Source organism: Pseudochaenichthys georgianus, unplaced genomic scaffold, assembly GCF_902827115.2.
Source record: "Pseudochaenichthys georgianus unplaced genomic scaffold, fPseGeo1.2 scaffold_589_arrow_ctg1, whole genome shotgun sequence".
NCBI lineage: Eukaryota > Metazoa > Chordata > Actinopteri > Perciformes > Channichthyidae > Pseudochaenichthys > Pseudochaenichthys georgianus.
Window position 1 is genome coordinate 65,893 of NW_027263148.1, and position 25,081 is coordinate 90,973.

At 49.4% G+C, this 25,081-nt stretch overlaps 1 protein-coding gene across 1 annotated transcript in view; it reads left to right on the forward strand.

Annotated features, from left to right (window-relative positions):
* Positions 1–25,081, forward strand: part of LOC117443340 (uncharacterized) — a 62,419-nt gene that overhangs the window by 18,916 nt on the left and 18,422 nt on the right. The window contains exons 5-12 of the mRNA XM_071202584.1: positions 80–1,217; positions 2,036–2,154; positions 2,390–2,489; positions 10,456–10,551; positions 12,317–12,398; positions 19,611–19,671; positions 19,761–19,911; positions 23,818–23,899. Of these exons, the coding sequence (XP_071058685.1) occupies positions 80–1,217; positions 2,036–2,154; positions 2,390–2,489; positions 10,456–10,551; positions 12,317–12,398; positions 19,611–19,671; positions 19,761–19,911; positions 23,818–23,899 (1,829 nt within the window). The remainder of the gene's footprint in view (positions 1–79; positions 1,218–2,035; positions 2,155–2,389; positions 2,490–10,455; positions 10,552–12,316; positions 12,399–19,610; positions 19,672–19,760; positions 19,912–23,817; positions 23,900–25,081) is intronic.

Sequence of the window (25,081 nt, forward strand, 5' to 3'; positions counted from 1 at the left end):
CTAGATAAATAGCTAACGACCGCACGCTGACCGCTTGGTCCCTCAAACGTACTTGTTTTATACCTTAACACTCTTTAAGATCCGTAGAGATCAGACGGGACCGAACCAAAGGACCCGAACCAAAGGACCCGAACCAAAGGACCGAACCAAAGGACCCGACCAAAGGACCCGAACCAAAGGACCGAACCAAAGGACCGAACCAAAGGACCCGAACCAAAGGACCCGAACCAAAGGACCCGAACCAAAGGACCGAACCAAAGGACCGAACCAAAGGACCGAACCAAAGGACCCGAACCAAAGGACCGAACCAAAGGACCGAACCAAAGGACCCGAACCAAAGGACCGAACCAAAGGACCCGAACCAAGGGACCGAACCAAAGGACCCGAACCAAGGGACCCGAACCAAGGACCGAACCAAAGGACCCGAACCAAGGGACCGAACCAAAGGACCCGAACCAAGGGACCGAACCAAAGGACCCGAACAAAAGGACCCAAACCAAAGGACCCGAACCAAAGGACCGAACCAAAGGACCGAACCAAAGGACCCGAACCAAGGACCCGAACCAAAGGACCCGAACCAAAGGACCGAACCAAAGGACCGAACCAAGGGACCCGAACCAAGGGACCCGAACCAAAGGACCCGAACAAAAGGACCCAAACCAAAGGACCCGAACCAAGGACCGAACCAAAGGACCGAACCAAAGGACCCGAACCAAGGACCCGAACCAAAGGACCCGAACCAAAGGACCGAACCAAAGGACCGAACCAAGGGACCCGAACCAAAGGACCCGAACCAAAGGACCGAACCAAGGGACCCGAACCAAAGGACCCGAACCAAAGGACCCGAACCAAAGGACCCGAACCAAGGGACCGAACCAAAGGACCCGAACCAAAGGACCGAACCAAAGGACCCGAACCAAAGGACCCGAACCAAGGGACCGAACCAAAGGACCCGAACCAAAGGACCGAACCAAAGGACCCGAACCAAGGGACCGAACCAAAGGACCCGAACCAAAGGACCGAACCAAAGGACCGAACCAAAGGACCCGAACCAAGGACCCGAACCAAGGGACCCGAACCAAAGGACCGAACCAAAGGACCCGAACCAAAGGACCGAACCAAAGGACCCGAACCAAAGGACCGAACCAAAGGACCCGAACCAAGGACCCGAACCAAGGACCCGAACCTCTCTATCAACAAACAAACAAAAGCTTTGGGTGCAGAACGTCTAGAACCTCCACCAGAAAGAGAAACCCTGTTTACCAGAAAGATGGGATGAACCTCTCTGCCCTGCCTCTCTACTCCGACCCCTGAGGCGCCTGGACTCCAGCTGATCCACGACGACGGGCTCAGACCGTGACGTGATAATGGCTGAGTGGTGGAAACAAACCTTTATCGATCGGGCAAACCTCCAGACGACGAGCGCTCGATACGCTTTGGGGTCCATGCTGGTGTCCCTGACCCAGCATCTGCCTGTGGGGCCATGTGGAACTCACACACACATGGCCTCACACACACGTCGCCACACACACACATGGCCTCACACACACACATGGCCTCACACACACATGGCCTCACACACACGTCGCCTCACACACACACATGGCCTCACACACACACATGGCTTCACACACACATGGCTTGACACACACATGGCCTCACACACATGGCCTCACACACACACATGGCCTCACACACACACATGGCTTCACACACACATGGCCTCACACACACACACACACACACGCACGCACACACACACACACACACACACACACACACACACACACACACTAGTAGAGATGGTATTTGAAACGTCATTAGTTATCAGAGATTTTGTAATGAGACACTACCTTCACCTCACCTGTGTGTGTGTGTGTGTGTGTGTGTGTGTGTGTGTGTGTGTGTGTGTGTGTGTGTGTGTGTGTGTGTGTGTGTGTGTGTGTGTGTGTGTGTGTGTGTGTGTGTGTGTGTGTGTGTGTGTGTGTGTGTGTGTGTGTGTGTGTGTGTGTGTGTGTGTGTGTGTGTGCTTCAGGTACTGCTCTGGTGGTTCAGTGGGACCACGTCCACCTGCAGGACAACTACAACCTGGGCAGCTTCACCTTCCAGGCGACGCTTCACAACACCGGCAGGATCGTGTTCGCATACAAAGAGGTCAGAGGTCGTTCATACAAAACAACCGTCTCCTCCATCGAGGGGTCAGGGTGTGTGTTTGTGCCTGCAGGTTAGCGAGGAGAGGAATAGCTCAGAAAACGTTTTAAAACAAGTTCTACAGAAACCATCTTTGCCTGGCTTCAGAAACCCGTTGCATATCGCCCCGTAGAGGCGGACACGGAGCCGTCAGACGATCTCTGTTTCTGGTCATGGATTTCCTCCTCTTCTCTTCCAGGTTCCCGTCGACTTGTCCCTGATCAGTTCTGTCAATCATCCGGTGAAAGTGGGCCTATCGGACGCCTTCGTGGTGGTTCACAAGATCCAGCAGATCCCCAGTGAGTACTTTAAAGAGTCCTCTCCTGCTGATGTTCAGGTGTATATCAGTATGTAGAGTCTCTACTTTAAAGAGTCCTCTCCTGCTGATGTTCAGGTGTATATCAGTATGTAGTGTCTCTACTTTAAAGAGTCCTCTCCTGCTGATGTTCAGGTGTATATCAGTATGTAGTGTCTCTACTTTAAAGAGTCCTCTCCTGCTGATGTTCAGGTGTATATCAGTATGTAGTGTCTCTACTTTAAAGAGTCCTCTCCTGCTGATGTTCAGGTGTATATCAGTATGTAGTGTCTCTACTTTAAAGAGTCCTCTCCTGCTGATGTTCAGGTGTATATCAGTATGTAGTGTCTCTACTTTAAAGAGTCCTCTCCTGCTGATGTTCAGGTGTATATCAGTATGTAGTGTCTCTACTTTAAAGAGTCCTCTCCTGCTGATGTTCAGGTGTATATCAGTGTGTAGTGTCTCTACTTTAAAGAGTCCTCTCCTGCTGATGTTCAGGTGTATATCAGTATGTAGTGTCTCTACTTTAAAGAGTCCTCTCCTGCTGATGTTCAGGTGTATATCAGTATGTATTGTCTCCACTTTAAAGAGTCCTTTCCTGCTGATGTTCAGGTGTATATCAGTATGTAGTGTCTCTACTTTAAAGAGTCCTCTCCTGCTGATGTTCAGGTGTATATCAGTGTGTAGTGTCTCTACTTTAAAGAGTCCTCTCCTGCTGATGTTCAGGTGTATATCAGTATGTAGTGTCTCTACTTTAAAGAGTCCTCTCCTGCTGATGTTCAGGTGTATATCAGTATGTAGTGTCTCTACTTTAAAGAGTCCTCTCCTGCTGATGTTCAGGTGTATATCAGTATGTATTGTCTCCACTTTAAAGAGTCCTTTCCTGCTGATGTTCAGGTGTATATCAGTATGTAGTGTCTCCACTTTAAAGAGTCCCTCTGATATTATCTCCCTGCGTCGTTTCATCAGTTTTTTATCCACCATTTCTAAACGTTTCCTGACGTTCTTCTCTCTCGGCTCCAGATCTCCCGTTTGCTTTCAGTCTCTGCAATTATACCCCATTACACTTCGAGCGAATGTGAGTAAAAGGAGCGACTCTTCAAACCCCCTCCCCCCCGACTCTCAGTGTGCCGTAATAATGAGTTGTCGTACGGACCTCGGCGCAAGCGCCTCGGTCCTGCCGCAGTACTGTCGTACCAATAATGACATTCAATGGCCTCAAGTGTATGATTGCGATTCTATAACACAAACTATCATTGTAATCAACAATATCGTAAAGTAATTTCATAATGTGGCTAATTTGCTCTCAAACCTACACTTTCTGCTTGAGTTCATCTCTGTCAGAAAGTAGTTCCTATAAAGTAGTTCCCTTGGTAACGCTAGCCGATCAATCGAACACTCCTGCTACCCCGCTTACAGTTATTGATATAATTATAGTAAATAATATATTATTAACCAATTTATTGAAAACAATTTATTGAAAACAATTCTTGAATTAGGCTATTTATTTATTTGTTTACATATTTAACATGTTGGCTTCAGAATGAAGGTGGATGTCATGCTGCCATTAAAAGTGCCATTCTTGAAACAGCTCTCCATGAACTCCATGCCAGACTGTGTGCAGGTGGTGCCGTGGTGTTCCCGGGTAGGTCATCGGAAGAGCTTTCCTCCCGTTTCATGGCGTGTCCCGGACCGGCAAAAAGCGCGTTGCTCCACATCTTTCTGTTGTCCAGAGATGGAGCCCAGTAGCTGCGAAGCGATGACTCGTTGTTATGCCCGCTAACGGACATGATGTCTCTGGCCTCCAACCCGGCCTCCGCCAGCCGCTGTCTGAGGTGCTTCTGACGCAATGGTTTGTGTAACGCGTAGCAGTGCCAGCCTCTTCACTAATGCGGGTCATCATGGACCCCAGGCTGTTCACCCCCAAGGGCTCCATGCTATACCACACCGCATCCCCAGGCTGTTCACCCCCAAGGGCTCCATGCTATACCACACCGCATCCCCAGGCTGTTCACCCCCAAGGGCTCCATGCTATACCACACCGCATCCCCAGGCTGTTCACCCCAAGGGCTCCATGCTATACCACACCGCATCCCCAGGCTGTTCACCCCCAAGGGCTCCATGCTATACCACACCGCATCCCCAGGCTGTTCACCCCCAAGGGCTCCATGCTATACCACACCGCATCCCCAGGCTGTTCACCCCCAAGGGCTCCATGCTATACCACACCGCATCCCCAGGCTGTTCACCCCCAAGGGCTCCATGCTATACCACACCGCATCCCCAGGCTGTTCACCCCCAAGGGCTCCATGCTATACCACACCGCATCCCCAGGCTGTTCACCCCCAAGGGCTCCATGCTATACCACACCGCATCCCCAGGCTGTTCACCCCCAAGGGCTCCATGCTATACCACACCGCATCCCCAGGCTGTTCACCCCCAAGGGCTCCATGCTATACCACACCGCATCCCCAGGCTGTTCACCCCCAAGGGCTCCATGCTATACCACACCGCATCCCCAGGCTTCACCGACTTCCTTGGATGGTGGTAAAAGCCTTTGCTGATTCGGGCATTTGCTTTCTTGTTCCAGTTCGAAAAGCAAACTGCAGGCAGTTTGCTTTTCGGCCCAACGGTATACCGTTTTTCTCAGACGCGGAGGGATACTGACTTGTTGTGAAAAGGCACGTTCTATTTGACCGTTGTTTGATCGTGGAATCAAACACGCCTATTGACCAATCAGAGAGCTTGCTCACACCTATGTGTTATAGATTCAGTCCTTTAGACCTGTGTGTGAGACTTGGACGCCATCGATTTAAACCTTAGCTCATAAGAAGGGCTGTTTTTCATCGGGGGGCGATTACAGCTACACCCGGTAGAGAGAGACGCTTTAGATGTGAAGGTCTGCTGAGTGGCGCGTCGCCTGAAGACACCGCGTGATGACACCACGATGGAAACTGAGCTGTTGTTCGGGGGGAAGACGTCTCTGGAGAGCTTTCTAACTTCTGTCCCGCGTGTTTCAAAGAGAAGATTTACACAATTATAGAGAAAGAAAATAAACAAAACGTGTTGGCAGTGAACGGTTAACATCTGTAGACTGTAAGCACAAGCGCTACATTACAGCCAACACAATTTAAGAGTAGATATCATTACGTTAAGTGCAAGGAGTAGCATTAAATACACGTGTCAACGGGACAAAGTGAAGACAGCGATCCAGTTATCAAAGTGAACGGAACCACCATGTTCTGAAACACCTTATTTCTCCGAATCAGAACACAGAGAAGAAAATGGCTTTCCTGCCAGGTGCACCAAATATATCATTTATATCAAAGCTGATGTAAAAATGTGAAATAAAGATGATTTCAGCCACGAGGACACGGCGTTCTGGGCTAAGAGACTCGTGGAGGACCTGAAGGAAGCCTCGATGAATGAAAGGTGCAGCCATGTTCCTGTACAACTCTTTAAGCTGCGCCACAGATACTCCGTGCGACGCCTAGCTCGTCCATCAGCGAGTGATCCTACGCCGTCCGTGATGAGCGGAGGAAGTGGGGTCGGCCTACATCTCCTCCTTCCTCTCTTTCAGTTTACCCAGCATCCTCGGTTTCCTTCTCCAGATTCCACCCGTTGCTCCGAACCACCGTGCTAGCCGGCTTTAGCACGATTAGCTTCTCCCTGGTTTGAACAAGGCAGCCGTGGAGTTGCTGCAGAACAGAGAAACAACGGACACGTCTCAGTAAGTCACCAACAGAAAGAGAACCGGTGGGATCAGATAAGAACGCTAAACACTGAAAACATTCATCTCTCTGGACTGATAGCTCTGGGAGCGTTTATTAATCCCAGGTTTGAACATGTGCTTGAACCTGATCTGATCATTACTCCGCCGGCCACATCACTCCTGAGTCACATGTCACTGGAGGTAGTTAGAGCTCCTCTTCGCGGTGCAGCCCGCAGCCCGGTAAGAAGGAGCTGGCATGCCCAACGTCTCCATGGCAACCCCTGCAGGTTATTCCCATCCATGTCCTGGTGGAGCAGCTTCAGGACGCTCGCTGTGTGCACGCACCTTTGTTCCGACAGGTGCGTGATGTCGACCCCGCCCTGTAGCGTCAGACGTGGCCCTGCACTTTGCGAGCATCGCCTGCTTGTTGCACAACAGGAAGTCGACGCGTGTTCATCTCAGCTGCTGCGGGAGACGGTGAGGACTGGATCAAACCGTCTGCTGCAGCATGAGCTGGGAATTCAAAGTCCAGCCATCGAACAAACTGAGTGCCAAACCCAGCGGGCCGTTCACACTGAAGAATCGATGCCTCGTGTTTGAAGATATGATCATGGGTGCATTTGTCTGCATTGGTCGATCGGAAGACAACCCAAAGTGTGTAATCCATTACAGTGAGAGCCAGGTACGCACTACGTGTCAGTATCATAAATCACTGGTCTGGAAGTGGTTTGGGGTTATCCATTCCTGACACTTTCAGGATCAACCCGAGAGTGGATATATCTGTTCTCTCTGACATGAGTAGTGTTGGACCGTTTGATATAGAGAGCGCCAGATTAAGATTATTATCTCTAACGTGGGGAATTGTTTATCCAATAAATAAGCAATCTGTCCAAAGGACCCGGCGTCCCCTTAATCTCCAACATCCACCATTAAGTCATCGAAATCATCAGTCCACGGAGAGAAGAAATGGGCCACTTTCTGGTGTGTGTGTGTGTGTGTGTGTGTGTGTGTGTGTGTGTGTGTGTGTGTGTGTGTGTGTGTGTGTGTGTGTGTGTGTGTGTGTGTGTGTGTGTGTGTGTGTGTGTGTGTGTGTGTGTGTGTGTGTGTGTGTGTGTGTGTGTGTGTGTGTGTGTGTGTGTGTGTGTGTGTGTGTGTGTGTGTGTGAGACCCCCCCCCCAACTTCAATAGCTCCAGGACGGGTAGCTGACCTCCATGTGACCTCTATCGAGTCATTAGTGCAAAGATAATCCCCTCACCAGAGGGAGCTTTTACTCTCAGGTTGCTGCCTCTCGTTCGGTGCTTTGATCAGACGTCTGGAGCGTGATGGAAGCAGCGTCCAGTCACATGAGAAGAACCACACACCAAGGAGAGGGTCAGGTTCAGTTGAATGGATTTAAAGGGTCCCTGTTCTGCTGTTTGGGGGGTTCCCCTTCCCGTTACTGCGTTCTGCTGTTTGGGGGGTTCCCCTTCCCGTTACTGGGTACTGCTGTTTGGGGGGTTACTGCGTTCTGCTTTTTTGGGGGTTCCCCTTCCCGTTACTGCGTTCTGCTGTTTGGGGGGGTTCCCCTTCCCGTTACTGCGTTCTGCTGTTTGGGGGTTCCCCTTCCCGTTACTGCGTTCTGCTGTTTGGGGGTTCCCCTTCCCGTTACTGGGTACTGCTGTTTGGGGGGTTCCCCTTCCCGTTACTGGGTACTGCTGTTTGGGGGGTTCCCCTTCCCGTTACTGCGTTCTGCTGTTGGGGGGGTTCCCCTTCCCGTTACTGCGTTCTGCTGTTTGGGGGTTCCCCTTCCCGTTACTGCGTTCTGCTGTTTGGGGGGTTCCCCTTCCCGTTACTGCGTTCTGCTGTTTGGGGGGTTCCCCTTCCTGTTACTGCGTTCTGCTGTTGGGGGGTTCCCCTTCCCGTTACTGCGTTCTGCTGTTTGGGGGGTTCCCCTCCCGTTACTGCGTTCTGCTGTTTGGGGGTTCCCCTTCCCGTTACTGCGTTCTGCTGTTTGGGGGGTTCCCCTTCCCGTTACTGCGTTCTGCTGTTTGGGGGGTTCCCCTTCCCGTTACTGCGTTCTGCTGTTTGGGGGGTTCCCCTTCCCGTTACTGCGTTCTATACGTTTCTGTATACGGTTTGAAAAGCATGGAGACATCACAGAGAGACACTCCATGCTGATATTCACCTGTAGCGTGGCGTGGGGACAACATTAGGGGAAGCCAATAATACGTCCTTTCTTTTGGGTCGGGGTGTGGTCAATAGCGTTCACACCGCAGTACTTTCCCCACAAGGTTCATCAGAACTTAGTTCATGAGAACTCTTTAGTTCACTTCTTCTTCTTCTGCTTTGGGTTTACTGGCAGGCCGCAACCCACTTCACGGCGTATACTGCCGCCCGGAGGCCCCGGCCGGAAGTCCCCGGAGTTGGGGAAGGCTTCAGTAGAAGCTGCTGGGAGTCCCAGCAGCTTCTACTGAAGCCTTCCGAGTAAATCGCCAGAACGCCGACACCTCCTCATCTCCACCGCTCCATGTTTTATTTTGTGTTGCCATAAGTTAGTCTCTCTGCGTTTCTGCGCTGAGCTAATGCTAATGCTAATAATGCTAATGCGAGGATAATAAAATGGGAGTTTGACGGGGCGTGGTTTGCAATCCGCCCAGCCAATCAGACACAGGAACCTTTTTCTCCCCCTTCCCCTCCCCGCTAGAGAGCAAAGGTTCTCATGAACTCATTTGAGTTCCGGCTCTTTTTGGTGTGAACGCAACATTTCGGAACTGAAGTGGGAAAGTACTGCGGTGTGAACGCGCCTAATGTAATAACGTAACCAGATGAGTGATTACAGCACCCGGTATCATTTTACACACATGTGTATCACACAGATGCAGGACTCACACACGCCTGCTATCTAGCCGACAGGTCCGCACGCACTCTCCAGCCCAAACTCCAATAAGCATTCATTCACAAACTACATCAGGAGACCTTTAACGTCTTACGTCCGACTCGCTCCAGTTTGGGCATCGGCCTGTCATCAGATTGGATTTGTTGTTGCTGCTCCACCCTCCATACTTGCACTTGCTTCAGTTGCTTGCTCCTTCCTAACGGCGGTGAGAGAGGTGCAGTGACGCTATCTATCTTCTATCGATTAGATTTATGATTAGAAAATGATAAAGTAGGAAGACATGTGGATATTATCCGGCTGAACACAACGTGCATTTATCTAACAGGTTCGTTTTCCACTGACCTTATTTCCAGCTATTTTCCTAAATCCTATGGAGAAATCCTGTTGCTTTCTGTCGAGGGAAACGGAGCGCAGCTTACTTCCGGGTTTTAGGACGCGTCACTGCAACACTACGTTGATGCGATTTGATTGGATTGTGAGGAAAGGCCTTGGCATGGCCCTGACCAATCACAGGTTGGCAGGGCCATGACGTGAGCCTTGTCTGATTGGTCAATCCCTCCATTTGTTTTCACCAAGGGAAGCCAGTTTCGGCTGGCCTCCTCTCGCAGCAGAGTGCAATCTACTGTTCCACCATAACATGTAGAGGGGCGCTGTTTCACTCTTTGTAAAATACTCAGTGAGAATGGGGAGAGACGGGCAGTAACACACAGCAAAGAATCTCCGAAACTAAACAAAGTATTTTTATTTATTTATTACAATTATAACTACAATCTGAAAAAACAGGGGAAGCCGGGCTTCCCTCGGCCTCCGGGAGAAAACCCCACTGATACACACCGAAACATCAGCCGCACGTGTCCTCTTTAAAACACCGGTCTGTTCAAGCTGTACATCTGTATTGAATTTCAATTCCGTAGCTCATTGGTCGAGCCAACAGAAGCATCTCGGGGATCCACGCTTCACATGTACTCTCTCGATCAACCCAACCGTGGTTTAGATTACACTCAGATCTGTTTCGGCATGATGCCGTCAAGCTGGAGAGCAGAGCATGCAGAACGTATGAATGCTCAACCGTAAAAAGTAAAGACAGGAACATGGCGTGACGGAAACCATCCTCTGGCTCGGGCTGTCTCTGATGGCGCTCCGTAGCAGTGCAGATGTGTGGAAGAGGAACAGCCCTTTAGAGATGTGTCCAATCAATCCCTCCTTCTCCCAGCTGACGACTTGCTGCTACAGATAATAGGAAGGCAGCTCTTTTGCTCACGGTCTGATTGGCATCGTCTCCTCACCAGATAGTGGGCTGATGTCCAAGAGCAGCGTCCTCCTCTCTCTCTGCAGGGCCCAGTTTGTCATCTCTGTTTCTCTTTCTCCCTCCTTTAATGCAGACGTCAGAAGGAGGACGATCTACGAGTATCATCGCGTGGAGCTGACGAAGACGAAGATCACCAACTTCACCGCCGTGGAAATGATGCCTCTAGCCAGTAAGGAGACTTTGTTGAAACAGCCGTTCTTTCATTGTCATTTTTCACATGTTATACATAAATGCAGCTGATGGAAATGTGCCCACTCCTCTATTGCATGTATTGTCCTGAGTCGAGACCGTCCTAAACGATCTGAGTCAAGACCGTCCTAAACGATGTCAGGGGTGTCACATAATATCTATGAACAACTTTATAGCCGTCAGTGTTAATAAATGGACTCCTTAGTATCTGAACCCCGAACATGTTGAATACCCTGAAGTGTTATGATAGAAGTGTATAGAAGGGTCTCCAGCTCACTGCCGGGTGTTAACCTGCATTATAGCATTAGCATTAATTAGCATTATAGCATTAGCATTAATTAGCATTATAGCATTAGCATTAATTAGCATTATAGCATTAGCATTAATTAGCATTATAGCATTAGCATTAATTAGCATTATAGCACGTGGACAATAGTTGGTATTTGGCCGATTCGGACAGTTTCTCAGTGGTTATGGGGGTTATCGGGGATTTCTGAAATGATCAGGATAAAGAAATTGCAGTTGTAACCAGAAAGTGGCCATATGTGTACTCTATGTGGACTGATTCTGACTAACATGAGTAATGGTGCGACTGTGTGGACAATTATTCTTCAAATAAATAAGCAATCAGTCCATTTCAGATAGAATAGAATAGAATTCCTTTATTGTCATCGCACCAGGTACAACGACATTTAAAAAAGCAATCCTCGCAGTGCATTTCCACATAAAACGAATAAATATATTATCTATATAAACATATACATTAAACATGCTCACACATCCATACATGCCCGCACATTAATTAAATACAGTTTACAATATAACAAAACAACACAGGGATGATATTTTGCATCTCATGTTCATAAGTTAATACAACTATTAAAAAGTAGTGCAGTTGGAAGTCGTAACTAGATGATCCAGAATCCCCTAAATCTCCAAATCCACCTAAAATTCATCCAAATCAGTCCACCTCTTTCTGGGGGCGTAAACTGTCATATTCGACCCTGAAAATGTCAGAAATGGACTCAACATCCTCAATGACCCCAAAACCACTCCGAAACTGTCGAAATCAGCCAAGCCATTGTTTCACTAGTTCAGGGGGGTCAAACTCAAGGCCCGGGGGCCAAATCCGGCCCTTGACTTCATGTCATGTGGCCTCACAAGAGCTTGCAAAGAATATAATATGTTTATTATACGGTTACATGATGATTTACAGAAGCACGTTGCCCATAAACTACATGTCCCACAATGCATCTCAAATTAGATTTTTTTTCTCAGAATTTGATTTTTTCTTAAACATTTTACTTTTATTTTTAAATGTCACTTCTGTTTTTGACTTTTTTTCCCAGCTTTTCTCTTTAAATCCTTTTGTGACATGCTCTCTGAAGAGACTTGCAATTATTTGCCCCAGACTTCTGCTTTCAGACGTAGTTAATTACTAAGTTATTACCCTATCCAATAATAATCCAATGCAGAGTACATTACATTATTTTATATATTTATATATAAGTTACACCCGGCCCTTTGAGTGCAGCCATAAAGCTGATGTGGCCCGAAATTAAATTGAGTTTGACACCCCTGAACTAGTTGAACCCCCTACTATGCGTTTCTATCATGACACGTTGGGGTATCCCAGCGTTCAGCGGTCAGGACTCTATGATCTGCAAATAACGTCATGTGTCGATGAGCGTTTGTTTTCCAGCACATCGATCCAGCTGTTGACCCGTTTCCTCTCCCCTCTCCAGCCTGTCTGCAGTTCACCAGCTGTGGAGAATGCATTTCCTCTCAGATCAACTTCAACTGCAGCTGGTGCCATCGCCTCAACAGGTGGGGCTGCTTTTAGGGTCAACGCACCAATAAAGTCAGGTTTTAGCACCCTATTGAAATCCAGAGCGGGCCGTGAGCACTCACACATTTGAGAGCCTGAACATGTTGGGGAGGAAACCTGGTGAAAATGCACTTAAATTAGGATTAGCACGGGGGAAATGGCTCAACAGCGCCACCTAGATCAAAGCCCCATATATGGATGTGTTTCGAGTGAGAAACGCTCAGATCAGAGTGTCTTTAATATGTCTTTAAATGTCTTCTCAGTGAAGATCCACTTTAAAGCAAAACTGAGAACAAAGCATTAATTCCTCACGTGTTTGCAGGATATATGATCCGTTATCTAAATAGTTGGTTATACTTCTGTGGATTTCCTAATTGTTCCAGAGCATACAGAACGCTTTCGTTGACCTTCTGGAGGGATTCAAGCCGCACCGAGAGAAGACACGACAGGAGAGGAACACTGCAACAAGCACAACAAGGACTCTTTAAGAGACTGTTACTCATTCAACTTTAGTTTGATTTGTTTGTGTGTAATGCAGAAACAGAAACATCACATTGTACTTGTGGCTTTTCTTGGCTTGTACCAATGATAGAAAACACAAGTCCGAACGTCGGAACGTCGGAGCGTTTGAACGTCCAGCTGTCAGAACGTCCAGCTGTCAGAACGTCCAGCTGTCAGAACGTCTGAACGTCAGAACGTCCAGCTGTCAGAACGTCCAGCTGTCAGAACGTCCAGCTGTCTGAACGTCCAGCTGTCAGGACGTCCAGCTGTCAGGACGTCCAGCTGTCAGGACGTCCAGCTGTCAGAACGTCCAGCTGTCAGAACGTCCAGCTGTCAGGACGTCCAGCTGTCAGAACGTCCAGCTGTCAGGACGTCCAGCTGTCAGAACGTCCAGCTGTCAGGACGTCCAGCTGTCAGAACGTCCAGCTGTCAGAACGTCCAGCTGTCAGGACGTCCAGCTGTCAGGACGTCCAGCTGTCAGGACGTCCAGCTGTCAGAACGTCCAGCTGTCAGGACGTCCAGCTGTCAGGACGTCCAGCTGTCAGAACGTCCAGCTGTCAGGACGTCCAGCTGTCAGGACGTCCAGCTGTCAGAACGTCCAGCTGTCAGGACGTCCAGCTGTCAGGACGTCCAGCTGTCTGAACGTCAGGACGTCCAGCTGTCAGGACGTCCAGCTGTCTGAACGTCAGGACGTCCAGCTGTCAGAACGTCCAGCTGTCAGGACGTCCAGCTGTCAGGACGTCCAGCTGTCTGAACGTCAGGACGTCCAGCTGTCGGGATGTTCTCGGGGAAACACTTCTTTAGCGGCTCAAATATGATCTTTGCTTTGAAGTGCTCTCAGGGAGGAGGAGCTGAGGTCGGCTGAACAGGTGTGAGCTAAATGAGATGCTCTCAGACGGCTTCAGCTCCGTGGCTCTCAGGTGTATGTGATACTGACCAAGTGGAGTCATCCGGATGTCCAAAGGGACACATGGGATGCATTAAAGAGGCCCTATGTGGCTTTAGGGTGTGTTCTGTAGGTGTGTGTGCACGTAGAGCAGGGGTCAGACTCAAACACACCGTGGGCCAACATCAACACATGGGTACTGTTAGGGAAAGTATTGTCCTAGACTCCTAGATAGGACGTACAGGACCAACCCTGACGTCTGTGTGTCTCCTTTAAGGACACAGGCTGCTTCAGCCATAATGTTATTGTTCCCATTCTGTGACCGGGCGACCCTCGGTCACAGATGGTCTGTGTTGTGGGCGCACTGGGACACTTCCTTCTCTGTGTTTGTGGACTCCAAGGTGTGACATCTTCGAGGACACAAGTGACTCAGTGTGCCCAACTGTCTAAAGCTATCTTATCAGACATGTTGATTCCTCTGTGAAACCAGTTCAATGGGCTGACGAGAGAGAGGCGCTCCAGACTTGACGTGGACCTCTCCCGTGCGGTCAGACATCAAATCAGTGTTTGACATCGAAGCTCCTGCTCTACCGTGTCTCCTTCCTGCGTCGGTGACTCCCCTGCATTGCTACACAGAGGTTTCCCTTACAGGTGCTCGTGGAGGGCCGGACTGGTTCAGCGTTTACTGCAGAACGTATTGAAATGAACTTATTGCACATATTAAACCTGGAACTAACAAAGCTTAAATTATCGCCTATAAAAACAACATTAAATAATCAGTTGAATTCTTTTCTCATGGCTCGATCTGCAGCTTCTCCAGAGTCACTTCTCATGAGTACATTTCCCCACAGGCCGACAACAGCTTCAACAAAACTATTCCCTCAGAGAGAAACCAAACATGCCCTGCTGTCCTGAGAGAGGAAGTGCAGAAGGAAGCATCCATTTGACTCAGTGTGCTGCTCTGAGATGCTAGCTCAGACACTTGGCGTCTCATCTCGGGGGCAAGGTCATCAATGTTTGGCTCAAGGTCATCAATGTTTGGCTCAGGCTCTGAGCGGAGGAGACTCTCAGGATGGAGGGAAGCTGCAATATACCGACAGGCCAGATCTAATAGGAATTAGAAATTATCCTGCGGGCCGAAATTAAATCCACCGCGGCCCTGATTTGGCCCCCGGGCCTCGAGTTTGACACATGTGGTATAAATGGTCTGCAAACGCTAAAATCCATGTTTTCACCTCCAGGAAATCCACATAAATATAATCAGCAAGTGTTTGATGACAGATTAATGTAGTACATCTTGCAAAAATGTGGAGATTTTAAGTTTTTCTCTGTTTTATATCAAATTAAAGAAGATATTTGAGACACATTTAAAGACATATTTTGGATTTTAAGGGCGTTTATCACTGTTTTCTAGCTAAACTTAAACATCTCGCACACAAACACGTTTCAGCCTCTCAAACGCTGCTTTTCGTTAAAGTGGATATCGTTGGATATTTAAAGACGAGATCATTAAAGCTGCTCACATCAAACCTTAGAAATGAGCAGAGACTTCCAGAGACGAGCTAACCGACAGAATGCGGACATGCTTCCCCTCGGCGACGTCATGAAGACACGCTGCATGCTTTGAGCACTGATCTCATTAAGCTGCATTTTAATTAGCTTCCTCACTGCGTTAATGTCTCCCTCTTTGTACCCTGCCCTTCCTTTGAAGCACGCTTTAAAGCAGGTGCTAATTCAAACCAGGGGGTTAACGAGAGGCGCGGAGAGAACGACCCGATGAGCTGAGAGGTTCCGACGAGGTCACGGGATGTTGACTTTCTCAAAAGCACTGAAATAAATCCGGTAACTGTCAGTGTTCAGACGGAGGGCAGTCAAAGGCATCATCTGAAGGGCGCGGCTCAGAGACACGGCCTTACAGAGAGTGCTGCAGGTACCTGAATGCACCAGGGAGAACTCAAACTGGCCCTCGACGGCTTCTGAGGGTGTGAGGGCCCCGTGAGCCTCTCAGAAAGCACGGTTATGGCCAGTTACGGTCCTGTTTTGCCATAAATCTCCTTTCCTCGCCCAAAATGAAGGACCTTGGTGTCAAATCGTACGTTTCTGGCGGCGTAGAAACCACAGTGAGACGTCAGGAATTACCCAGAATGCATTATTACTAGGGATGGGAACGATTCATCGAATATTCGAATATTAGAAATTATTCAGGTATTGGAAAATGAGAATATGAGTTACGAATATTTTTATTGTAATTTTTTGTTGTTGGGAGGGATGCCTAAGTTGATTACATATGATCGAGTGGAATCATTCAGTGCCGTAGCTGAGTGTGTCCGGTCTAAAGCCGGTGTGTTGCTCCGCCCACGGCCGCTCACAGCGGGCAGAGCTGCAGCAGCTGATCTCTCGCTCGCGTCCGGTTAGACTTCATGTCCACATCCATCAGAAAACCAAGTGATGTTTTTAGCATGAGAGCTGTAGCCTATAGCTGCCAACTGTTCACACTGTGATCACCAGTTCATACATTCGACTTGGTTTCTAAACTTATTTCAACATGTATTTATTTCTTTTTCAAAATTGGTGGTTGAATATTCGAATATACATTTGCTTTCAAATTCCCATCCCTAATCAGTCGAGGTGAGGGTAGTTCATTCTGCTAACATAGAAGACCATGTGGTTTATTGTCCACGATGCGTCTAATAAGCCCCACATTTTAACGTTTCGTGTTTTAACAAGAGCATCCAAAGAAGCAGTGAAGGGGGGTATACCTCTGAGTCGCTCGAAGCACGAAGGACAGGATCGATAACAGCATGAGCTCAAAGGTCTGGACCCGGCTTTTCAAACGGAAGGAATGATGAGCGTCATGAGCTCATTCATATTCAACTCACCGGGTCTCCGACGCCTTCCAGTAGAAACGCAACACGTATCCAACAGGGACAGGAAGTCTCACTCGACTTCCTGTCCCTCTCGGGAGGTCACGTATCCAACAGGGACAGGAAGTCTCACTCGACTTCCTGTCCCTCTCGGGAGGTCACGTATCCAACAGGGACAGGAAGTCTCATTCTACTTCCTGTCCCTCTCGGGAGGTCACGTATCCAACAGGGACAGGAAGTCTCACTCGACTTCCTGTCCCTCTCGGGAGGTCACGTATCCAACAGGGACAGGAAGTCTCATTCTACTTCCTGTCCCTCTCGGGAGGTCACGTATCCAACAGGGACAGGAAGTCTCATTCGACTTCCTGTCCCTCTCGGGAGGTCACGTATCCAACAGGGACAGGAAGTCTCATTCGACTTCCTGTCCCTCTCGGGAGGTCACGTATCCAACAGGGACAGGAAGTCTCATTCGACTTCCTGTCCCTGTCGGGAGGTCACGTATCCAACAGGGACAGGAAGTCTCATTCGACTTCCTGTCCCTGTCGGGAGGTCACGTATCCAACAGGGACAGGAAGTCTCATTCGACTTCCTGTCCCTCTCGGGAGGTTTAGAGAAAGCAGGGATCGAAATGAGGAATCTGCCTCTCCGAAATGAACAGACGACTTTTGGAGAGAAATGGACGATTCGAGAGAAGATGGAGATGGACTGCTTTACGTGCGGCTATTATGTGTTATTAGCACACAGCTGGTTGTAGGTCGTTGTCGTTCGAGTGCATTTCTCTCTACGTCGCCCAGCTGCGATACTGAGCAGTCGGCCGACAGATTAAAAGTGATCTGCTTTGAAAAGTAAGACCGGAACCTGTGGGCGAGTCACGGAGGATTAGCCTCTCTCTTATTTCCAGCACCCGTTTCTCCCGTTCAGACGGGGCAGATCTGAGAGGCCGTCCATCACCCTACCTGGAAAGAGACACGTGTTATCGAACCGCTCCCAAAGAAACAACATCCTGAGGACCAAGCGGTCGATAGCACTTCCAAGCCCTCGAGACGCGCATCCGAACAACACGACAGAAGGATGCTTGTTCGTTTCCTCTCCACCTGGACGCACCTGAACAGATGTGCTCTTTTCCTGGCCCTCTCGTCTCGAGGAAACATCCATCGGTTCCATCTGAACTTCATTCCTGCCTCTCGTTGTAAACCTCACTGCAGTGAAAGCAGGGCGTAGAAAGTAAATCTGTCCCGTCTTTGTTTCGTGTTGATATTTCCAGTTAGAGCGAAACTGCTATATCGCCACCAGCTTCATCGACCTTTACTCGCCAAAGAAACGGCTTTCAGGCTTTTAGGTGAAGTGTTCTTAAGTCATGACACTTTAAAGCTGAGACGTAACCTTTTGATCTCCAATATGGGATTACTTTATCCACAAAAAGCCAGATGTGGGACTTTACGTTGATGTTTGGAGCTGTGAGCGGTCTCATCAGCGGTGGTGGCGAAGTCGATAGGGACTGGAAGGTCACCAGTTCAAGTCCCGGCAAGACCAAGTGCTACCGAGGTGTCCCTGAGCAAGGCAGCCCTACACGGCTCCCCGGGCGCCGTACATACTGGCAGCACACTGCTCCTAACCAGACTAACAACCTTGAGACCTCAGAAATCGGGAGCATTTCAAAACCACCGCAGAGGGGGGGGTGCTAGTGGATCGCGGAGCGGTATTAGATTAACAGTAACATGCTTATTGTAGTTGTAAGTGCACTGCTTGCGGCCTGTAGCATCCTGATGGATGTGTGGACCGGAAAGGAGGAGCAAAGGGTCGAGTTGTCGATTTCTTGTTCTGGTTTATGTTTTCTGTGACTGTCTGCCTCACCCCTCGTAGACTTTCAGTTGCGTGCGCTACTAAAGAGACGCGCTCCCATGGAAACCAAACAATGGTGTAGCTGTATTAAAGTCCGAGTGGAAACAGTCCCTGAGTAAATCTGATTTTGTCAGAAATGCGGGAGAAATGTGACGCCGGGAGGAGACCGGGGACGAGGGCAGTGAAACGGTAGAGGGCCAGTGAGACCGGAGAGGGCAGTGAAACCGGTAGAGGGCCAGTGAGACCGGGAGAGGGCAGTGAGGGCCAGGGATGAGGGCAGTGAAACCGGGAGAGGGCAGTGAAACCGGGCAGGGGGCAGTGAGACCGGGAGAGGGCAGTGAAACCGGGAGAGGGCGGTGAAACCGGAGAGGGCAGTGAAACCGGGAGAGGGCAGTGGAACCGGGAGAGGGCAGTGGAACCGGGAGAGGGCAGTGAAACCGGGAGAGGGCAGTGAAACCGGGAGAGGGCAGTGAAACCGGGAGAGGGCAGTGAACCCGGGAGAGGGCAGTGAAACCGGGAGAGGGCAGTGACACCGGGAGAGGGCGGTGAAACCGGGAGAGGGCGGTGGAACCGGGAGAGGGCAGTGAGACCGGGAGAGGGCAGTGAGACGGGGAGGGCAGTGAAACCGGTAGAGGGCAGTGAAACCAGGAGGGTTGGCGAGTCTGCTCCTAACACCAGGATGCGTCAAATGCAGGGAAACCGTTTCGTTACATAGAACCTGTGCTAGGACAATAAGTTCAATCTCAGCGTGTGAACGTGGACACGGGTCCAAGATGCGCGGCTGACCACAAGGGGTTAAATAGTAACTTGTATTTAAATGACAACAGGCCATCGCTGACTAGATGCCTGGATGTCTTTAGCGGACTAGTCAGACAGATACCACACGTTAGCTGACCTGGACAGTAGAAGCTAACGTTTACTGACTAGGTAACTGACTTGGCCTCTGGTTAACTGGTTATTATAAGTGTCCTCGTCTCATAGCAGAGACTCTACAGAGTATTCAAGTGTCCTCAGATGAGAGGACGCTTTGACCAGAACGTGGGCGAAGTATTGGCGCTGAATAAGGTGAATATGAAGCTTCTTCTATATGACTAAAGGTGAGTCTCGTCTCCCCTCAGATGCTCCAGTGGATTTGACCGCCATCGGCAGGACTGGGTGGACAGCAGCTGTCCGGATGAGGTGAGACGGCAGATAACGCTGATTGAGACATAATAATCGAACAGTGAACAGGTGTGTTGGAGCTAACTCACATCAGTCTCCTCTCACAGACGAAGGACAAGCTGTGTGACATCGTGGACACCACCCGTCTCTACCCCTCCACCGCCTCCACCGCCTCCAGAACTACAGCCAGGATCAGAGAGGCGACTGGGGGGGCGACAGGCTCCACCACCCAATCACCAACCAGCGTTCCCACTGAAGGTAAGTGTTGGGAACATCCTGAGTGTCCTCCTCCAGCATGAGAGTAGCATGCTAACAAGGGTACCAACTGCAGCTGTGAACATGACAGGATGTGTGATGACCCAGAAGAGCATCAGTTTTCAAAGTTTTAAAAAAAAAGCCATAATTTTAAGAAAAATTCAGATTTTTTTTTTGAAAAAAGTGAGAATTTTTTGAAAAAAAGTCAGATTGTTGAGGAAAAGTCAGAATTGTACGATTTTGGAGGACATTTTAGATTTTCAGAAAAAAGCCAACAAATGTTGTCGTGTTGTGATGACTTCCCTTATGGAGAGGATCCCAGACACACGGATCCTGAGGCTGAAGCTCGAGCCGGGGACCAGGGAGAGTATCTAACAGTAAATGTTGTAAAAGCTTCAAACTGAAGAACAAAGCGAGTTCTCGTCCAAACTGAACATGTGTACTTTATATTAATATAATCCCAAGAAGAAGGGTGGAAGGCGGGGAGGGAGCGTGCTTGAATATATAGCTGTCCACTTATAACAGACAATGCATCCAGATGGGAGGCATCAGCTGTGTCTGTCCTTCCTCGGGGTGAATTAGATCCGGCGACGCCGACCCGTGGTCACCCATCCTTCCTATTCCTTTTCTGTAATAATGGATCTGTGATTCTCCTCCCGTCTCGTCCTCTTTAACGGTTTCTCAGCGTGATTACGGAGCGTTGGCTTTCAGCGTTTCACCAATGTACCTTTTTCTGAAGGCTGAGCTTAAAGTGGAATTAGATTCAGCGCCTGCTTTGTCACAGTTTGGGAGTTTAGTGGAGTCGCGCGCTCTGATCCAGGTATTGATCTTTATTAGAGCTTGTTTTATTACCCGGATCTCATCTCTCTCTTTATATCCGCTGGCTCTTTCTAGGGGGGAAAAAGGGCCGATCTGACGTTATTACCGTTAGTCGAAAGAGGCTGGAGCTTTCTTACGTTTAGTCAAATATATCCCATCATTTCACAAAAGGCCCTCGCTTGGCGATCTATTCCTGTAAGGCTAAAATAAACATGTCTTAAAGGTGGGGGAGGTAATTCACTTCAGATACACTTGTTGTTATATTCCATGGAATGCTCTGAACATCCCGAGAGCAATGAATATCTGAAGTGCTTTGAAGCCGTGGCGCTGTAGAAAGCTCGACCAATCATCTGAGCCGGCTAAAGTAACTGGATGGCCTACCTGCCTGTCAGCCTTCCATCGGGGCACACACTGATCTCGTGCCCTCATTGGTCATGTGCGCGTTTGTGTGTGTTGGGGGAGGGGCTCTGTGAGGAAGTGGAGGAGGGGCTCTGTGAGGTGTTGGAGGAGGGGCTCTGTGAGGTGTTGGAGGAGGGGCTCTGTGAGGTGTTGGAGGAGGGGCTCTGTGAGGTGTTGGAGGAGGGGCTCTGTGAGGAAGTGGAGGAGGGGCTCTGTGAGGTGTTGGAGGAGGGGCTCTGAGAGGTGTTGGAGGAGGGGCTCTGTGAGGTGTTGGGGGAGGGGCTCTGAGAGGTGTTGGAGGAGGGGCTCTGAGAGGTGTTGGGGGAGGGGCTCTGTGAGGTGTTGGAGGAGGGGCTCTGAGAGGTGTTGGGGGAGGGGCTCTGTGAGGTGTTGGAGGAGGGGCTCTGTGAGGAGGTGGAGGAGGGGCTCTGTGAGGTGTTGGAGGAGGGGCTCTGAGAGGTGTTGGGGGAGGGGCTCTGTGAGGTGTTGGAGGAGGGGCTCTGTGAGGTGTTGGAGGAGGGGCTCTGTGAGGTGTTGGAGGAGGGGCTCTGAGAGGTGTTGGAGGAGGGGCTCTGAGAGGTGTTGGGGGAGGGGCTCTGTGAGGTGTTGGAGGAGGGGCTCTGTGAGGTGTTGGAGGAGGGGCTCTGAGAGGTGTTGGAGGAGGGGCTCTGTGAGGTGTTGGAGGAGGGGCTCTGTGAGGTGTTGGAGGAGGGGCTGTGAGGTGTTGGAGGAGGGGCTCTGTGAGGAAGTGGAGGAGGGGCTCTGTGAGGTGTTGGAGGAGGGGCTCTGAGAGGTGTTGGGGGAGGGGCTCTGTGAGGTGTTGGGGGAGGGGCTGAGAGGTGTTGGAGGAGGGGCTCTGAGAGGTGTTGGGGGAGGGGCTCTGTGAGGTGTTGGAGGAGGGGCTCTGTGAGGTGTTGGAGGAGGGGCTCTGTGAGGTGTTGGAGGAGGGGCTCTGTGAGGTGTTGGAGGAGGGGCTCTGAGAGGTCTTGGGGGAGGGGCTCTGGAGGTGTTGGAGGAGGGGCTCTGAGAGGTGTTGGAGGAGGGGATCTGTGAGGAAGTGGCAGATTTGTTCCGGTTGTGTATTTTCAAATTCTAGCCACTCGAGCTGGTTTCTCCAGAATGACCTACCCCACCTTTAATATCTATTTTTAACGATGTTCCCTTTTACTGTTTACTTCCTGTGTGTAAATTAACCAGAACTTCTTTCTGCGCACACAGTCCTCCTTAGTAACGGTCAGTCCTCCTTAGTAACGGTCTGTTCTCCTTAGCAACAGTTGTTCTCCCTAGCAACGGTCTGTTTTCTTTAGCGGCGGTCTGTTCTCCTTAGCAACGGTCTGTTCTCCTTAGCAACGGTCTGTTCTCCTTAGCAACGGTCTGTCCTTCTTAGCAGCGGTCTGTTCTCCTTAGTAACGGTCTGTTCTCCATAGTAACAGTCTGCTCTCCCTAGCAACGGTCTGTCCTTCTTAGCAACGGTCTGCTCTCCCTAGCAATGGTCTGCTAGCTGAAAGAAACAGACCTCCTTAATGTCCAAATGGACCAATCAGCATCGAGTATTCAACTAAACTGTGCTATAGAGAGCCACAGTCCTAAAACCCGGAAGTAAACTCCTTCCGGTTCATTCCATAAATCTATCGATTAGATTTATGATTAGAAAATTATAAAAGTAGGCTAGACATGTGGATATTATCCGGCTGAACAGAACGTGATCTGTCTCTTCAACGTGTCTCAACCACAGACCTGATTTCCAGCTATTTTCCAAAATCCTAAGGAGAGATCCCGTTGTGTTTTGTCGAAGGAACCGGAAGTGGGAAAATGCTAACTTACTTCCGGGTTTTAGGACGCGTCACTGTGGAACTCTATAGTGAAGCACATAAAGGAAATAGGGCTATTTGTACCTTTTACATGAAGTAACACTAAGACTGGACGTGTGCCGTGGATAAGGACTGAACAAAAGATGATTTATAAAAGAGTCGTCTTCTTGACAGATGTTCTGCTGCTTTGAGGTTAACCCGGAGCATACATCAGAAGAGTGCTCAGACTATATCATGTAGATCTTCTTTGAACGCCCAAACAAAGACCAAGGTGTCTCTAAGGTTCGTTTACTTCATTACTGCTATTTGTTGTCTCCAGAGACGTAGAGTTACGACTCTTTCATTGAGCCAAGGTTCTTTTGTCCTCTTTTCGACACTTCTCAAACAGAAAAACCCTTCATTTCCCATAAAGGGAGGCGTTCACAGCAGCAAGGAGGAGAGCGAGACGTACGTATTAAATAAAACGAGTAAAGACAAGTAGACAGCCTGTAATATTCATAATGATAATAATATTGCTCTCTGAAGAGACTTGCAATTATTTGCCCCAGACTTCTGCTTTCAGACGTAGTTAATTACTAAGTTATTACCCTATCCAATAATAATCCAATGCAGAGTACATTACATTATTTTATATATTTATATAAGTTACACCCGGCCCTTTGAGTGCAGCCATAAAGCTGATGTGGCCCGAAATTAAATTGAGTTTGACACCCCTGAACTAGTTGAACCCCCTACTATGCGTTTCTATCATGACACGTTGGGGTATCCCAGCGTTCAGCGGTCAGGACTCTATGATCTGCAAATAACGTCATGTGTCGATGAGCGTTTGTTTTCCAGCACATCGATCCAGCTGTTGACCCGTTTCCTCTCCCCTCTCCAGCCTGTCTGCAGTTCACCAGCTGTGGAGAATGCATTTCCTCTCAGATCAACTTCAACTGCAGCTGGTGCCATCGCCTCAACAGGTGGGGCTGCTTTTAGGGTCAACGCACCAATAAAGTCAGGTTTTAGCACCCTATTGAAATCCAGAGCGGGCCGTGAGCACTCACACATTTGAGAGCCTGAACATGTTGGGAGGAAACCTGGTGAAAATGCACTTAAATTAGGATTAGCACGGGGGAAATGGCTCAACAGCGCCACCTAGATCAAAGCCCCATATATGGATGTGTTTCGAGTGAGAAACGCTCAGATCAGAGTGTCTTTAATATGTCTTTAAATGTCTTCTCAGTGAAGATCCACTTTAAAGCAAAACTGAGAACAAAGCATTAATTCCTCACGTGTTTGCAGGATATATGATCCGTTATCTAAATAGTTGGTTATACTTCTGTGGATTTCCTAATTGTTCCAGAGCATACAGAACGCTTTCGTTGACCTTCTGGAGGGATTCAAGCCGCACCGAGAGAAGACACGACAGGAGAGGAACACTGCAACAAGCACAACAAGGACTCTTTAAGAGACTGTTACTCATTCAACTTTAGTTTGATTGTTTTTGTGTGTAATGCAGAAACAGAAACATCACATTGTACTTGTGGCTTTTCTTGGCTTGTACCAATGATAGAAAACACAAGTCCGAACGTCGGAACGTCGGAGCGTTTGAACGTCCAGCTGTCAGAACGTCCAGCTGTCAGAACGTCCAGCTGTCAGAACGTCTGAACGTCAGAACGTCCAGCTGTCAGAACGTCCAGCTGTCAGAACGTCCAGCTGTCTGAACGTCCAGCTGTCAGGACGTCCAGCTGTCAGGACGTCCAGCTGTCAGGACGTCCAGCTGTCAGAACGTCCAGCTGTCAGAACGTCCAGCTGTCAGGACGTCCAGCTGTCAGAACGTCCAGCTGTCAGGACGTCCAGCTGTCAGAACGTCCAGCTGTCAGGACGTCCAGCTGTCAGAACGTCCAGCTGTCAGAACGTCCAGCTGTCAGGACGTCCAGCTGTCAGGACGTCCAGCTGTCAGGACGTCCAGCTGTCAGAACGTCCAGCTGTCAGGACGTCCAGCTGTCAGGACGTCCAGCTGTCAGAACGTCCAGCTGTCAGGACGTCCAGCTGTCAGGACGTCCAGCTGTCAGAACGTCCAGCTGTCAGGACGTCCAGCTGTCAGGACGTCCAGCTGTCTGAACGTCAGGACGTCCAGCTGTCAGGACGTCCAGCTGTCT